At 38.2% G+C, this 17,644-nt stretch overlaps 1 protein-coding gene across 3 annotated transcripts in view; it reads left to right on the top strand.

Moving 5' to 3' along the window:
* Positions 1-17,644, top strand: part of sphkap (SPHK1 interactor, AKAP domain containing) — an 89,456-nt gene that overhangs the window by 49,595 nt on the left and 22,217 nt on the right. For 2 of the 3 annotated variants that reach the window (XM_055028595.1, XM_055028597.1), the window contains exons 3-4: positions 11,553-11,655; positions 13,143-13,253. In XM_055028595.1, coding sequence (XP_054884570.1) covers positions 11,553-11,655; positions 13,143-13,253 — 214 coding nt within the window. Of the gene's footprint in view, positions 1-7,693; positions 7,970-11,552; positions 11,656-13,142; positions 13,254-17,644 lie in introns of those variants that run through there. The other variant, XM_055028596.1, reaches the window with a different exon arrangement.

Raw genomic sequence — 17,644 nt, forward strand, 5'->3', positions numbered from 1 at the left:
CTGCAGATTTGTCACTAACTTGGCTCAGGCGAGTTGTCTGGCTGTGCCCGACCCGAACCTGTCAGCAGTCCTCCAACAGGAAACCGGAAACTACAATCTGTCACTTCTTCCTCCCGACACCCACTGCGTTACAGAGCAGCTCTGTGCAGCCAGCATTATTATTATCGCACCTGCCACCCTGGCTTTTATCAACCTCTTCCAGAAAACTCACTGAACTTTTTTACACTGTCCAACCCAAATTCAGAGCACAGTTAACACAAAAGGCTAATTAAAAGGCATCTGGTAATCAAAGGTTGACAGAAAAATAAATATACAGGTTTTTAAAAAGGAATAAAAAAAGACTGACATTTAGTGTCAGACTTAATTATTAAAGTCAATAAAATATTAGTTTGATCCTGTAATTATAGAATTAACTGGAAGATAAAATTTGAACGTGATAATTTGATATAGAGTTTCCTTCTATGAGATATTTTGCTATGGCATTTATTGAAGCTGCATTTACTACATTTTTGTTATGTCTTTATGGCTTAAGATAGTGAAGTGCAGCTTCATAAACTAAGATTATGAGCCAGTTGCTTTTTCATGCACAGTATTTTTCAGGTCAGCGTTCAGTCAGGATTGTGTAGCGCTGTCCAAGTAACCTGAGCTACTGACGCTTATCATTACCATTCACAGCTCATCCACTGGTTTCTTTCACATTATTACAAAACACAAATGATCACACAACAATGCAAATTAGACATGCTCTCAGGCCTCACAATACCTTTCTCTGTTTCAAAAGAGGTGCTGTTCTCCACAAGTCTAATTCATTCCTTCTTGAATTTGTCTGTTTAAAATTGTTGCATCAACTCATTTAGTTTTCAAAAGTATGACAACTAAATAATCTGAGTTTGTAAATGCTCTCACATTTGTTGCACCGATCTGCTCGATGTCGTTGAAGTCTGGCTTTCATGTGGAAAATTAATGATAATGTAATTGTTCTTTAATCTGAATAAACTGATCAAGAGAGAAAAACAAAATATTGCAATGATGCAAGTTAAATACTGTGACCTCACCTTCAGAGAGCTGGATCAGTGAATCGTGGTGGAGAAAGCAGTCAGTTTTATTAATTGAGTCAAAGTACTGACCCTACTGGTCAAATATTACCAATAAAAGTAAAAGTTCTGCAACATATACTTTCAAAACCCCTTAAATATTAAAAATGTAACATTTTTTTTAACAATGCATTTCACTTGAGTGTAGTTGAGAATAATGGTAAAAATATTCTGCTGTATTGGACAGATCAATAACTTTAAATATATAATAACACAGTTTTCTATTAACTCTTTTCTAGACACTCAACAATGCTTTACCTTTTTCTGCATTATTCATTTCCTCCTCAGTCACATTCGGAAGTGGAAGCATGCCAGTCGTTTTGTGCCTACAGTCCCTCCAGACCGCCACCATCACACAGTCACACCAGTATTTTTACTCAAGGGGAAGTTGGGTTAAGTGTTTTGCTCAGGGAAACAGCGACATGATGCACTCAAGGAGAGATTTGAACCGAGGAAAATTGGTGCCCCAACCTCAACGCTCCCTTTTTGGATATTGTTTGGACCAGTAACTCTAGCCATCATTAACCTTTTTATGTGATCGTAACGATCAGGTTCCATGATCATAATTTTCTATTAGAATAAGAGAGCAGGTGGAAAATAAGATGGATGAAAAGGTTAAACCAAAAATAAATCAGGGGGAGTGGAGCCTATGTTTACTCTGATTAACAAGGCCATTACCTTTAATTGCTTCCAAGAATTTTGTGACAGCCTGCAAATATAGTGCTTCAAGCTCCAATGTCTAATGGTCATGAACACATGTCTAGTCCTATTTGAGCACATTTGTGTGAATATTGCAGGATTTCAAAGAAGAGCAGCTTTGTGTCGTGCAAACTGCTTAGCCTCCAGCTGTGGGTCATTGTTGGGACACTATTGCTGCAGCATGAGGATTTTGTGTTGAATTTAACAATAATTAATTGAAAGATTGTGTTTTTTCTTTAACTTTGAACTGATAGATCAATTTACTGATAGTTTTGGATCTGATTTGATCCCTCAAAGCTCTTTTTTTTCCATTGTTGTGGAGAGGCTTGTGGCAGAGAATTAATCTCTCACCTCAGATAAACGAAGGTTTGAGTAAAAAGGCTTTCCAATATACTACCAAGTCCCAACAAAAATACCTCTGTGACTAGATTTCAGTGTCATACATGTTTTTGTAAAGCACTGCTTTTCTCCTGATTTTTGTATGTTTTTTAGCTTTTTGCAAGGGAGACCCTCCACATTTTCCAGAGGGCAGAGACCCAGTTGGTGTTTGATCAACCAAAGAGACGTCATGTCGTCTCGCTTCTTCCTGAACTCCACAGTCTATCCACGGCCCAAATTTTGATCAATTTGTTGATCTTCACACAGCTCGACTCAGTCAAACAGTCAGACATATGCTACTGCACCTCAGTTTTCATCACAGAAATTTTTCTTTATTTCATTGGATAAACAAACATTTTCAGTCATAACAACTGGATTGTTTAGTTGGAGCTTTTTTTTTTTTTTTTGGCTTATAATCCTTCCTACAATGTTGTTAAAACCATCTGCTTCAGAAAGATTTTCCTCGACTCAAATGATACGAAGTGGAGCCGTCGTCTTGTCTCCTATTGCATTAAATTTTTCCATCCAGACTTTTTACGTTTGTGATTTTGAAGTGGCGGCATCAGATCAGAGGCATTCCACTTTGCCTTTTGAAAGCTCATCCCCTATAATACTTGACTTTCATGATTGTTGCTTCCTATTTGCCAAAGTGGACAAAAATATGTGTTGTAATTTTTACAAAGATGGATGCAGCCATCATAATTTCAAAGAATTTCAGGAATCTCCTTTTCAAATTATACAAATTCTTCCTTAACGTCAAACTATTTGAGACTAGATTCAAAGTTGCAGCTGCAGTGTATGCTGCATCATGCTTATTTTAATCATTATTATGACTTATTTACTCCATGAATGTTCACCGGCTGCTCGCAGGCCTTTCAGATGCAGTGATTTAAACCCTGTTCTATAAATATTTCTCCACGTCACAGCTACTCAAAATCATCATCACATCTTTTCCTCTCACCTCACTTTCCACGTGATATATCTGCTCTGTACTACACCACTAAAATAAAAATATCCCTCAGTGACTTTTTTTAACACATTTTCCACAGAGAAAGAGACTGTGCAGCTCCGTTGGTTCTCTTTGCATTCGGTTTCCACGCTGAGTTCCCCCAGATGTCTCCTCCCAGCCGACGAGTCTACGCTTTCATCTTCACTTTGGTTGCTCTTCCATCTTTTCTTTTAAGAAAGCCTGCCTTGGATTAGTTCATACCCTGAAAAGCCTTTGGATTAAGATGTGTGAAGGGCACCATGGAGATGATTAAAAGAGGAGGCAAGAAGCAGAGGAGAGAAGAATGGCAGAGAAAGTGGGTGGGGGGGATGTTCACTTGAAAACTGTAAAGTAAAAAAAGGGTAAACACTGAGGGAGCCAGCGCAGGAAAAGAAATGTTTATTTGAGGGGATTAAATTACTGCTTCGCATCCAACTGTTCTTTGTATTTCTGATTATCTCTCGCTGGTTGTTGTCTATTATTGGCCTATTGACTCCTTTCAAATACCAAAACCGACTCTCTGTTGCTATGCAACTCCTTAAAAGTGTTTCAGTTCTAAACCAGATTCAGTTCACTTCCCGACCAAAATAAGGCAGAGGCAAGAGCTTTAAAGTGTCATGAGTGCCAACAACACGCACACCACACACACACAACACTGATGCTTTGAGTTGCAACCTGAGTCAACTGTTGGTATTTAGGTTGTGCTCGCTTGCAGTGTCTTGCAAAAATACTCACAAAACTTGTCACATTACTATCAAACTCTCATACAGGTACAAAGTCTGAATAATGTAGATACAAAGTCTGATTAGTGTAGAGTGCATTAACCCGCTTCACTCTGACACCTTCAAATAAAACTCTGTGCAACCAACAGCCTTAAAAAGTCACCTAAGTTAAATCAATTTAATCACAGCATCAATGCGGCTAAACTGTGATTGCCTCAAAGACTTGATAGAAAACATTGAAGAACAAAAGCTTATTAAAAACCAGGGTATTTAGCAGACAGAGCAGGGAGAATGATGAAGATAGGCATTAAACAGGGTTAAGCTACAAAGCATCATCCAAAGCTTTGAAAATTATACAAAGCCCTGTTCGATTCATAAACGGCAAAACTGCAAACACAGCCATATCTAAGTGGACAGGCCAGGCAGCATTAACCAAAGCTTCATAGTAACTCTGGAAGAAAGGCAAATATCTACAACTCAGGACAGAGAAACTGGTGATTTGTTGTGAATCCCCCAAATCTATACAATGTGGAAGAGAGGCAAAAAGAAACCTGCAAGAAGTTGATTTGTCACAAACCATGGAGGAGACATTGATAAAGAAGGTGTTCTGGTCAAGATTTCACTTTTCGGTATAGATTTAAAACATTAAAAAAAAACTACTGCACATCACTCTGAACACACCATCTACACAGTGACTTGGTAGGAGAACTTTGTGGTTGGAATGTAGTAAAGTGAAATTGTATTGTATTTTCCTGGCAGCTCGCATCTGGAACATATGTTGCTTCCTAGCCGAGAAAGCCACATTCATTTATGCCTCATAAAAAATGTTTCCAGTATAATTTTAAGCTGCCAACAGAAGATTGTGACGAGTTTCAAATAAGCTTTCAGCATTTTCATTTGATGTATTGTCCAAGCACTTCTTAAGATAAGTGTTCTTGCCTCCAGTGGCCACACTCCAAGATAGGGTGAAAACTCTTTCATCCCAGAAAGCCCAGAAGGACAATGAAACCCACAAATGACACACAAGCAGTAAGATTTATCTTGAAGCAATGCACAATGCTCTGAACCAAAGAGAGTCTTTCATAAGCATAGACAAATGGTGAAAAAACATACTTACATTAGACGTGAATAACTCAGTAGCTACTCTGTGTACTAGCAAGTGTTCTACAGGCTGTTTATTTAGTCATATATTGTAGTAATACATTTGTACTTTCCATCTCAACTAGTAAATACATCTGGTCTAAGTGGTGAATTCATTCTGGCACAAGGCATTTTGATACATGGACTGCAATGATCTATCTATTTTTCTGTTCTTTTTTTATTATTATTATTGAGAGACATTTAAAATTATTCTAAATGCACTCATCTTCTTTAGGCCAAATTGCCAAATTCAGTGGTCAATGCAACCTTGAATTTTCCCCTGGAGGCTTGATTTACAGAGTGGGACCAACCCTAATAGCAGATTCCTGACATATTGAAAGAACCCCAAAACCTTCTGTCTAACTCATCTACCACAGTTACCTTTCTTCATGAAGCAAATTGCAGAACTCTTACTGGCAATTGATGCTTATTTTTCAAAATATATATTTGATTGTCAGGCTGCGTGGTGGTAGTACTTTTCCCTTGAAACAAAAAGGACCTAGAATGGCAATCACAGCTTGATGTCTTTCTGCAGAGAGAGTTCATATTCTCTCAGTGGATGTGTTTTCTCTGGGTATTCTGGATACCTCCCAAAATAAGGTCCTACCTAACTTCCTACCCTAAAGTGTCCTTAGTCTGTGCTTCAACTGTTCAACACCCTCAATCATAAATATGTCTGGCTTTGTGGACTTTGCCAGTATTCATGTAGTTGAACCTGCATCTATATTTAGACAACCCAGGTGATCCAGGGCCTGTGGTGACTTCTATATAGGTCAACTTTTAAGGTCGCTCATCATGCACACCACCTAACAGCAACATCTCAGATGACTTGTGAGGTTCCGTTTTTACCAAATTGGCTGAAACATTTTTATAATTAAAATGCTATACAGCCTTCTCCCTCAGCTGTATAGGTGCTGCTAATAAATGGATATATGAGAACTGTTATAGCATAAAAGCGTGAAACAAGGAATAGTTTTTCTGAATATAAGACATGCTGGTTTGTGGTATGGTATGGTTTCTTTTGAACGTATAAAGCTCCAGCTTTCTTCAGAATTCACAGCGCCCTTCATTTTCCTCCCTTGACATTATTCTCGGTATAAAATAGAGGTCGTGTCTGCTATTTGGTTGCCTCTCACATCAAGAGAGGTAAATTTACCATCAGATCTAAAGGACATAGAGATTATTCTCCAGGCTCTCAAATGGCTGTCTGAAAAGATTATGACAGTCTCAATTGGAAAATTGGAGTGGGGTGTGAAAAAAAAAAAAATTCTTTGGATGATGTGGGTTTAAGTGTTAGTCAAAACCTCCAAAAAAGGCTATTGCTTTAAAAAGTTTAATTTATTGATTTTAGAATCACAGTTTTCTAGCAAATATAGAATAAAAATAGCTCACATAGGAGTTTCTATCAGATGTTGGAGTTTCTTGTGTGGTTTAGGGCACGTCTTCTTTCTGGCCAGTGTTGTTGTTGAGCAGCTTCTAGCCTTAGGCGATCATTGCAGTTCATTCTCGCTGTTCTCTGCAGCAAATTCCCAGATGCGGCAAGCCTCTGCTTCTAAAAAATATACATACGGAGAAATTCCACTTTAGGATCAACCACAAAACGTCCATAGTGGTTCATTTACAGTTAGGCCAAGATTATTCAGTGTTCAATTATAAATAGTTTTCTGTCAGTCAAGAAGTATTTTTCTGGTCAGAAATGAGATAACTATGTCACAATAGACAGTAGGACACTGTACAAAGGGATTCATTAATTTTTTTCTTATTTTTTTATACAGTAAAATGAACATGTCAAAAATTAAACATGTCTAGATAATAAATGGCTTAATGGCTTACTATAATACCTGTACTTTGTATAATTGCTGAACAAATGTTTGCTCTGATATTTTAACGATTTAGTTTTGGTGATGTTAGAGGACTTTCTTGCCATCACCCTAATCTTTCAGTCATCTTCACAGGTTCTCTATTAGAGTCGGGTCAGGATTCTGGCTTGGGTCTCTTCTTTCATTTCAGGTTCTGTAAAGCTTTAAGCAGATGATTGAGATTTCATCTGGTTCCAAAGTATCTTTAGGAAGACAGGACAAGGTATAAAAATTATATAAAACGTCTTTTTTTCTTCCCTTCAATGCTTTCTGTTAGGAGAAGAGGCTTTGTCACACTGTGAGTGAGAGAGGGGCTTCTGCACATTAGGGACCCGGGAATTTGGCTTGTTCTTACTCCGGTTTCTAGTGTTTGATGTATCTTTGCTTTTTCTTTCTGTATATTTCTGTAAATCCCGATTCTCTAAATGTATGTGCTCAGTCCGGTTCTGTTTAGTAGCTCTTGTTCTGTTGGGGTATCTTCCTTCACTAACATCCACACTAAAGAGTGTTGTCAGAGTTCGAATTGCTTGTGGTTCATTCTGGACATCAAGCAGAAAATCAGTCATTTTCAATCGAATGTGATAGTTGCGAAAAGGTACATACAAATCTATGGATGGAAAAAATATTAGAATTGTGCTATTTATCACTCAATATTGAAGGGCTAATCAGACCCAAGGTTCTGACATTAGAATCTCTCCTGCTATGAATTTATTCCACGCTGGATCCCATCACAGCCTCTTGTTTCTACACATGCGCGGGTTTCATCTGGCGCGCGTCCTTGCCTGCGTCGTGCAGCTGATTGGGTTTCATCGACGCGGAGCTGCTGCACTTTCACTCTGCGGACGGATGAGCGGGACGGGCAGTGTGTTGCTGCTGCTGCTTCTGGCACCACGGCTCTGAAATCAGCCCAGTTTTCTGGCATTCCTTCAGTGGTCCACCGGAGGATGCGCATCTGGATCGGAGAGAGCGCCGAGGTTCTCCACGTCTTCCATCCCGCGCAGAGGAAGTTATACCATCGGCTGAGCGCGAGCACTTGGGGTATTTTTTGGAGAAAATGGCAGGCGCAAAGTGCCTTCTGAAAACACCGAGGTGAGGCACTTCCTCTTATCTCGCATTACATTAAACCACCATCTAATTTACCAAGCAAAGATAATCAAGCTTAATTGTGATTTTAATGCTGTGTCTGTGTCACAACTTTACTGTTTTTTAGGTATTTTTCTTATGCTTCACTGCGGGCCATTTAGATGCTTTTATGAAAGTGGAAATTAAAGTTTTCCATATTATGCATAGGACGCCACATTGGATGCATTGCATGAGAGGTGACCATAAGGCACAACTAAAGTGCTGTCACAAGCTGCCTGTCGGCGCTGTACCGTGTGTGTATCAGCTGAACTGAGAGAGAACGAGATCCGTGGCAATAGTTACGTTTTGTCATTTGCAAACACAATGTCATTTATTTATTGTTTTTTGGGGGTACTAAATATTGTGTCCAGCCCCAAAAGTTCGAATTTTCTGGGATCAGGTGCCGTGCCTCTCGTTTCTTTCACCTTGGGATGGTGAAGAAGTGAGCTCAGAAAATGTCACCAGGCCTTCAGAAACAGACATGTCAGGAGTTAATTGTGTCTTCTGTCTGAACGGGTGGCTGCGGCCCGCGGAGCAGAAGGGCGCACCGAGCTGTCACTCTTCGCCGAGTCGTGATGGAGAGGTTTGGTTTTTGAGCGCAAAGACCCGAGAGAAGCTCGAGCGTGACTAATGTACTCCACTGATCTCCAGTTGTCAGCTAAAAAAACAGACATACTCATGAGCTTCGTGAAGACCAGTTTAGGATTTTCAGCCATGGCGCACACATGATTTATTTATTTAATTGTTCATTTGCTCAGCATTGGTGGATTTCCACGAGCATCCGGAAAATTGTTGTTGTTGTTCAGATGTGCTTTTTGTACATCTAGAGGGTAGAACCGTTTACTTTGGCTCACATATACGTCATCCATATTGACAGACTGCAAGCAGATACAGTATGAGATCCATGGGGACTTCCAAAGGAAGATGCTTTTTGATTTTCTTTGAAATATGTCAATTATGTAAAAAAGAAAAAAACAGAAGTTCCTGCTTAAATATGCATGCCCAGCCTCTTCATTTTCTAAACGGATCCTCATTAATGCTGTTGCAGATAAGCTCTGGGTTGGCTTATCTCAGTAAAAGTATGAACAGAGGATAATGATGCCTTCCCTTGAGTTTTCACTTATATTTGCTTTCAATCACAGGAACCCTCTCTTTTATGTGGTTGAGTAACATTGGGATATTTTTACCACAAGAAGTTGATATGTCAGGGATGTCCATATAGAGGCCCCGGGGCCATTTGTGGCCCTTCAAATGATTTTGATCAGCCCCCTGACAAAAATTCAAGAATGGTAAAAATTTGGCCAGCAAACCAGAAATCAACTGATGACAATACTGACCCACCTGGCATTGCCCAGTAATCGGGCAATGCCAGGTGGGCTGATGCACATTAATGGGCCGGCTCGGGGCAGTCATTATTTCACACAAAAAAGTGTTCTGTAAATAACTAGTAATGGTCCATTGGTAGATTTTCTTAAAGGAAATTGGGCTAATCCAATGAAGGGTCTTCCCTCCCCTTTGACCAAAGTTATCAAATTTTGTCATTTGAGCAGATCAGAATTGGAGGGAAATGAGTGACAATAGACAAACAGCAAAAATGCAAGGGAAGCACAAAAAAGCTGTGAGAAATAAAGAGCATGCAAGCAGATAGAAAAAAATGTGTCAAAGTAACCAATATGTTTGCTGTTTGCATCACAACTTTGACTCCACGGCAGGTTCAGGGCTGGAAAAAGGGGCAGGACTGGGGGGATTCTTCGTTGTCAGAGGAGAAGACAGACGTTACATAGGTACAGATTACAAAAGAGATCATATTTGATGGTGTTAGTCTGGTAAGCAGCTGAAATGCCCCTGTAGAGGGACAATTCATGTAAGGAAGAGGGCTGGTGTGTGAGAGTGAAGGGAGGAGTGAACACACACTGGAATGACACAAATGATACTATGAAAATGTTCTATCCTAAAACACCTCTCACTATGAAATGTTTTAGGATAAATGCTAAAATATATGCCTATTAATAAATGGTCAATGAAAACAGATGCTTTTAAATTAATGCAATTTAAAAGTGATAAAAACAATTAGAGACTCGTCTTCATTAAGGGTACTTGTAGCCAAAAGTGTGGAAATGCTCAAATGGCTATGACACTTATTCTATTCATACTTAAAACACGCATAATAATACCAACCTGTAGAGCTATGAGTGTGAGAAAGAGGAACAGAGAAATGCCAACATAGAATATTTTTTCAAATAATGCTATGAGTAGATTTGGTGTCCAACTTAGTGTTATTTTAAGCTGCCACAAAGTTACAGTTACAGCAATATCAGTTAAACATTGCTTTGTTGGTATGGGTGAGTTATTATTGAGAATCAGATCAATAACACTGATGAAATACTCCGTTTCAGATTTTAAGGTGCGACTTTGATGAGCTTTTCATTTTCCCTCGATATACTGTCTGACTATGGGTGTAATAGTATATTTTTATAAACAGTATATTTCATAAAATAGTGAAAAGACATCTTTAGTAGTGTTTCATTGACATCCGCTTTCACTTCAAGACGGAAATCGTGACACTGTGGCCATCTCTCCCAAGATGAAATTCTCTGAGGAGTGAAAGAGCATATCGTTTATTTTTTAGCGTGGTTTCTCTCTTCACCGCAGGCTGCTGTGCTTTGCTTTAATTTAACTGGCCAAGAATGCTAGGACCATTTTTTGGTCACAGTGCAACCCTGGTATTTGAATATTTGAATATTTATCTATTATTGAACATTAAATTTACAAGGTAAGTTCAGTTTTATAGCCTCTAGAGTCTCATTTTAGATTTTATGAGTTGGAGACTCTGTCAGCCCTCTTCAAAAACATAACTGCAGTTCAATGTGGCCTGGGGGTGGCTTTATCCAGGCCTCTACTGAAGCAACACATATGGAGTAGGCACATGTATTACACATGGAATCTGGTGAATTATAAATCTTAAATTGCTTTTGACATCCTGAAAATATAAGTGGTTGCTCAATAAATTAACAAATAAGTGTGTTCAGTACATTTTACCGAATTAACTATGAATACAACCAGTGGGCAGTGAAGGCAGTGAAAGTCAATGCAACAGGCCACAGATTGTATTTCCATGGAAAATTTGTATGTATTACCTTGGAGATTTAATATAGACATTTCCCCAGCTATTCTATTCTATTACGTGTTGCATGCTTGGTGGAAAATCTTACTGTAAGTTTTTTGTTATTATGACTTTATTATAAGTGAACTCTCAACTCTGAGCAGTCTTTTTTTATTGCTACATTGCAAAACTAAGTGAAATTTGGCATAATATCAACATGAAATGTTGAAATTTTTAGCCTGACTTGCATTTGATACTTAGATGTTTTAGTGGCAGAGGCTGCAGCTTCTAAACATGAGCAAATGAAATGTGAAGGGCTGCTCTAGTCAGAGCAGGGACTGCCATGCATCACTGACTCGAGATTTTCGAAGCGAGATTTTTGAGCACCTGGTGGAAATTTGCTCTGACAAAGTCAATTCTGTGCCCTTTTTGTCTTTTGCTTTCTAGTAACTTCCAGTCGTCTGCCATGTTTGAAGGATCTGAGTCTGGTGAGGCAGATGGAGGCAGGACAGAAAGCACCGTTGCTTCATCCATCAGCGCCTGCAAGAAGGTGAGAACAGAGAACTCTGCCTCGGTCACTTGGATCAGGACAAGTCCCCGACTCTCTGTCTGCTCTTCAACATCTTTGTTTTCTCACCTCTGGGTCAAATTTGTCTTTCCATGGACTTGTGTGTTTGTGTGCTTCAAGCTGTGCAAGAGATATTAATTTCCTCCCCTTGGGTGTCAGTGACGCCCCGAGGTTGTGTAATAAGAGTAACAGTCAGGTCCTCACCTCCCTCCAGGAGATTTATCATCACCCAGTGGAAGAGAGTGAGACAGTAAGGGAAATGTCTCAGATAAGTGAGCAGAGATGCTCATGGAATGAATTTTCTTTCAAGTTGTCTGTAGGTCTACTTTCCATGTGCCTGACCCTGCCCTGTGTGGACTACTGAGTGTTCCCAATTAGCCCGCTGCTCATGATCATAACTGTCTTCCACTCGATGGTCCTGTAAAGACAAAAAGCTATTTCTTTGATGTAATTGGGCCTCGGGCTCCAGCACCAACAGCCTCAAGTATTATCCCTCCCAGAGAGATCAGCGAAGCAAATACGTCACTGTTACCTGGCTCAAGGCCTAAACAGATGGTCTATTCCAATGGGGGCAAACATGAGGGGGCATGAAACGTCACTAAAAATATACATGGAGAATGAGCAGTGCACATGTAGGTGTCATATGTCAAAGTAATTGCACAGGTTTCATATTTTAAGGATAATTTTACCTCCCGCAATGTGCTTTTGCAATGTGTGCTGTGAAAGAGTTTCTGGGGACAAACTCGGTCTTTCTTGTGATCACCCCTCATCACTGTAATACGGAGCAAATTCATTTAATTTCAGAATATTAAAGAACTTGTCGTGTTCACAGCCTGACAGGTATAAGGTACGGTGTGTGAGAAGGAGAACAAAACCTGCAGGTTTTATGAACATTTTCCTTCAGAAACTACAGCGTGTTTGCTTTTATTTGACAAATTACGAGTCCTACGATGCAGATTAGACACCCTTGGTTGACTTTATGGCTCATTTAATTGATTTTGGTGAGTTACATTATTAAGAACTATTAATAATAAACTAGTTTTTACTGCCCAGGTGAAATAAAAATTCACCAGGACAAAAAATCTGTTAACAATTAAATGTTTATTGCAAAGTATAGCAATTGTTTCCAAAAATCAGCTAATTTCAAGTTACATAATTGTAAGTTATTTTTCGACAAATAGTTTTTTTCTGAAATAGTGTAACATTTTGCAACACTGGTATCTATAGGTAAATAAAATATTAGATATTAAAATTTGCAACTGAGCGATCAGAGCTGGTAAAGAATAATATCATCATATTTTCATTGGCGCAAATATAATAAATATTTAAAACATACTGAACTTTATGAACTCAGGTTTTAAAAGAAGGAGACTGGTGGATTAAATTACCAAAAGGTGGATCAAAATCTGTCCTTACCACGTGTTTTGTCTTGTGTTCGTGCGCTGCTGACCCGTGGTTACGTCCTGCAGGTTCTGTGCGGCAACAGTGTCCTGGACTCATCCGAGTACTGGCTGAAGAATGAAAAGACTCTGTGCAGACTGAGTTTACTGGATGATGATGCAGACAGCAGCTGCACCCTGGTGAGTAGCATACTGCGATCGAAGAAGCATGCACATCGTTTTGGCAACACAGCCGGGCTGCGTCACGTCCACTTGTCTTTAAACTGTGGGAGGTATGCTGGTGGCCACAAAGAATGGCAAGAAAACAGTTTGAAATTGCTGGCAAAAACAATACTGATGACTGATGACATGTAAAAACTCTGCTCTATATGCTGTCACTAAATGGCATCTGGACATGAAGATGGCTGAAAAAAAAAGGTTCTTACGCAGGTTGCTGGTGATTTCTTGCTGCTAATTAGGTGAAAGCTTTGGCTCATGAGATTTAATGTGCTTCAAACCTCATTCTGCTGACAGAGCAGATGACCACTGCAATGGCTGCAATTCTACGACTTTTATTACCCTGTAATATTTAGCTTTGTTTGGGAAGTGTCTAGTTGAGGACATTTCCATTTCTCTTATTCTTTACCATTCTCCTTCTTTGCTGGAAAGGCTCTTCTGAACTCAAACAGAAATGCAAGAAACAGTTCTATGGTCGTAACAGTCCGCATATTTGCCTTTGAGAAGACACAATGACATAGGAGGCTAATGTTTTGGAATGAGCTCCATGCATTTGGCATTTGTAGCATGCTTGATTTCATCACACGAGCCAATCTGTCACAGATGTTTGGATTGTGGACTAAAACAGCATCTATGGGGTTCTTGTGAAAAGTATTTATCTCTCAAAGTGAATATCATACTCCGTTCATACACTGAATGGATGTGGGCACGTGCCGTCACTGAAAAGTATGCTGACACCTTTAAAATATTAATGTGTCTGTTTTACATGTAAGATACAGGAAAAGTGGTTGTTGGTTTTTGAAATGGGGTCTGTGACATGATTATCGGCAGTCAGTATCTTATCTCCTTTTAGGTAGCAGTCAAACCAATCTTTTCAAAATGAACCTGTGTAAAAATTATGCAATACAAATAAACCTGAATTGCCTTGTTTAGGAGTCTAGCCAATGCTAAAGCAGATTTCAGCCAGCTAAAATAACTTCAGTCATAGCTATCGATGTGAATGCGTTTCAGTGGATTACTGTGTACTTTCCCTTTGCAGTGTCAATGGACTGAGTGAGGATTGGCAACAGACTGCAGGCCATGTTCATAATTGATGGCTTCCCATAGGCATCTCTGTAAACAACTGAACTGCACAAAAGTGAATCAGTGTAAAAGTTTCTGACACCATCTTAGCTTAAAATGTTTTGAGACTTCTAAGGTTAAGATTTTAAGAGGATATTTCATCCAAGATAATTGTTCTCAAACTTTATGCTTAATTGGTCCATTAAAAGTAAGTTGAGATCTTTTTGGCTGCCGACTGCTGTAGTACTAATTTTTGTTTAACTGATAAACACTTATGCGCTTCAAAAAACTGAGCCATTCCTATAAAGTAAAACTGAAAAGCTTTTATATTGTTATTAAAACTACAGGTTAGAATAGAGATCCACAAATCCACTGTTCAGGATCTGCTCTCCTAATTTTTTGACTCAGGTGTGTTGAAGCACCTAAATGCTACAGGACCTCTAGGTCCGTAGTCATATATATATATATATATATATATATATATATATATATATATATATATATATATATATATATATATATATATATATATATATATATATATATAATAATCATGTTTTTGCTTTGTTTTGACAAGAAGCACTTATGCCTAAATTCATATCCGTTGTACCTGTCTTCACTCTTTTTTCTTAGTTAGTTCTTGCTTTCTACTCAGCCTCTGTTGTTTTTGCTTAACAGCATACCTTCATTGTGTCAGTGATTATCCTCCCCTGTGGATAAACCTGCCAGTTTTGATTTGCTCCCTGCCATATCATTGACATTGCTGGTCATTGTATTGTATCCAGCCAAGCTTTGTTTCTGTATTCTTCAGTTCTGAATTCCTGCTCGGAAGCTCCTGCCAGGTGGTGCCTTTAGCTTAGTTTTAGTTCAATGAAAAGTTATTTTTTTCATCCTCCAGCCTGCCAACCTGCACTTGGGTTCTTGCACACAATCTCAACAAAGACATATTGAGAAAAAAGGGCACACTGAAAACATTTCCAGCTTTGCTTTGCAGCCTCATGTAGCTTACAGCATCTGGATTGACTTTAAACTCTGCAGTGATATAAAACCTTTTTTAAGGGTTTAACACGTCTTTGTATTTTAGTCTGAACTTATGAGATTAAAACAAGTTTTGGAAAAGCAGATTTAAATCATATTAGATTATTACAAAGTGAGCTAAAATGTGTTTTTTTATTGATATAAAATCTCTCAACATTTTAGACTTGGGGAATTTATATCTTCTGAGTCAATTTTACAACCTAGAGAAAATAATGCAGGATGTAAGAAAATATATTTTTTATAGAAGAATATTGCATATTATTATGAAAATATATTTTGTGACACATCATACCTTCATGTTGGGGTTTTAAAGGTGTTTGTGAAGCACCATAATGGTTAAAAGGATTAACCATTATGTTTACATACAACAGAATTTTTTTTATCCTAACAAAAACAATACATTATTTTTTTTTTTTTTAATTCTGCCAACTTTATTTTTCCAAAGTAGAAAATAAATCTTAGAGCGAGGGCATCCGTCTTCACCCTAAAGAAACTTTTTGAAAATCAACTTTGATCTTCTTGAGTTTTTCATTCACATTTTCATTTAAACATTATTTTTAACTCCATGGACTTTGTGCTCTTGACTAAATGTCAAGAGAAAAGAAATCTTCTTGATTTTCACTTGACTTTATGTGAGTGTTTGTGATTAGAGTCTGAGTGGTCCTGTATCTGAATGAAAATTTCTATCTCAGTCATGTGAACCTAAATTTGTTGATCCGGGTTTGACTGAATGACGAAAGGACTAAGGTGTGGGTTAAGTTGCGTCTTTAAGGTGGTCTCCTTCTTCTAAGTGATGCCTACCCAGTGTGTGGTGATCTTTTTCATTATGTTAGGATCCTGTATGCAGTTTAGGTTCATGAACATAATCAACAGTTTTTATGGTGATGAAGGCAACAAAGGCTTTTTGTTAAGCTCTATCATCCCATACAGCCTTTATGTGTTAAGGCAGCACACCATTCAGACAAAGGAAAGCAACAAAATGCGATGTTGACAATGACCTCTATCCATTTACTCAAATGCTTTCTACTACACGTAAATCATTCCACTGAAGATGAGTCGTTTGTCTTTTCTGATCTGGTTCTTCTGTGCTAAAACAGAAGCAAAGTAATGTCGTAATAAAAAGAGTAATCACTTAGCCGACTTTTATGCTGTTAACCACAAACTGAAGCATCACTTTTAATGTGTCGTGGGCTGAAACGGTCCACATTGTTCAGGAATAAATAAATGCCAATACATCACAAAAGTGTTTTGACATTTTTCCAATACTCCCTAAAAGATGCATCAAGTGTTTTATAAATCATCACCAAGGTAACAGAAATAGCAGTGGTTTAACTAAGAACACCAATTTCACACTCTCATGTCGCACTTTGAAAGTGTGAGCAGCTGCATGTTGAATTGAGTGGTGCCAGACACGAGCCTTGGTCTCAAAAGGCTCTGCTTCTGCTGAAAATAATCTCAGAATGACTTTATGTTGTAGAGAGGTACAAGTTGTTTGTATTGTAAAGTTTAGGTGTTTGAAATCCATAAAACAAAATCGGAGAGCCCTTTAAATTTTGACTTTTTAGAAGGAGGATTCTGACTCAAAACACTCCAGTGACGTGACGGTCAATCCACCTTTAGGACATCTACCTGATTGCTCTACAGCATCATGGTTTGTCTCTGTATTTTATTTGTAAAGTTAAACCACTGATAAAGATGTGTGTAAAGATCAACTAATACCAATAAGTTCTGAATTACAAAATAAAAGTTCTAAACGACTCAAATCAATAAAGCAAAAGTGCAAAAAGTATTTTATATATTGCAACAGGTGGCGCTATTTGGGCCACTAATTATTTTGTATTGAGGTCATTTTTTTCTTATACTTGTTATATAAATGTGCTTTAATAAAAGGTTCTAGTTTCCTAATTATTTCTAGTTTGAAACCATAAAGTCACAGCTGAAAATTTGTATTTTATTGCTTTCAGTCACCTTGATGGAAATAGATATCTATAATTGAAACGAGTTATTTTGAGTCGTGTGGTACTTCATGCTAATTTTTTGAGAAACTCTAAAATAGCTTCATCTGCCTGTCATCTATCAACTTGGATATTGGATGCGAAAAGCCAAAAAGAAAAACTAAATAAAAAACAAAACAAAACATGTGAACTAAATAAAAGATGAAAGCTTAACAGTTCTGGAATGTCGGTTCATCACCTAGCGCTGGCTGCATCGTGTTGTCACTTTTGATCATTTGCTCATGTTTTAATGTATGAAGA

The sequence above is a fragment of the Poeciliopsis prolifica genome, unplaced genomic scaffold (assembly GCF_027474105.1).
Source record: "Poeciliopsis prolifica strain line A6 unplaced genomic scaffold, Auburn_PproV2 SCAFFOLD004, whole genome shotgun sequence".
Taxonomy (NCBI): domain Eukaryota; kingdom Metazoa; phylum Chordata; class Actinopteri; order Cyprinodontiformes; family Poeciliidae; genus Poeciliopsis; species Poeciliopsis prolifica.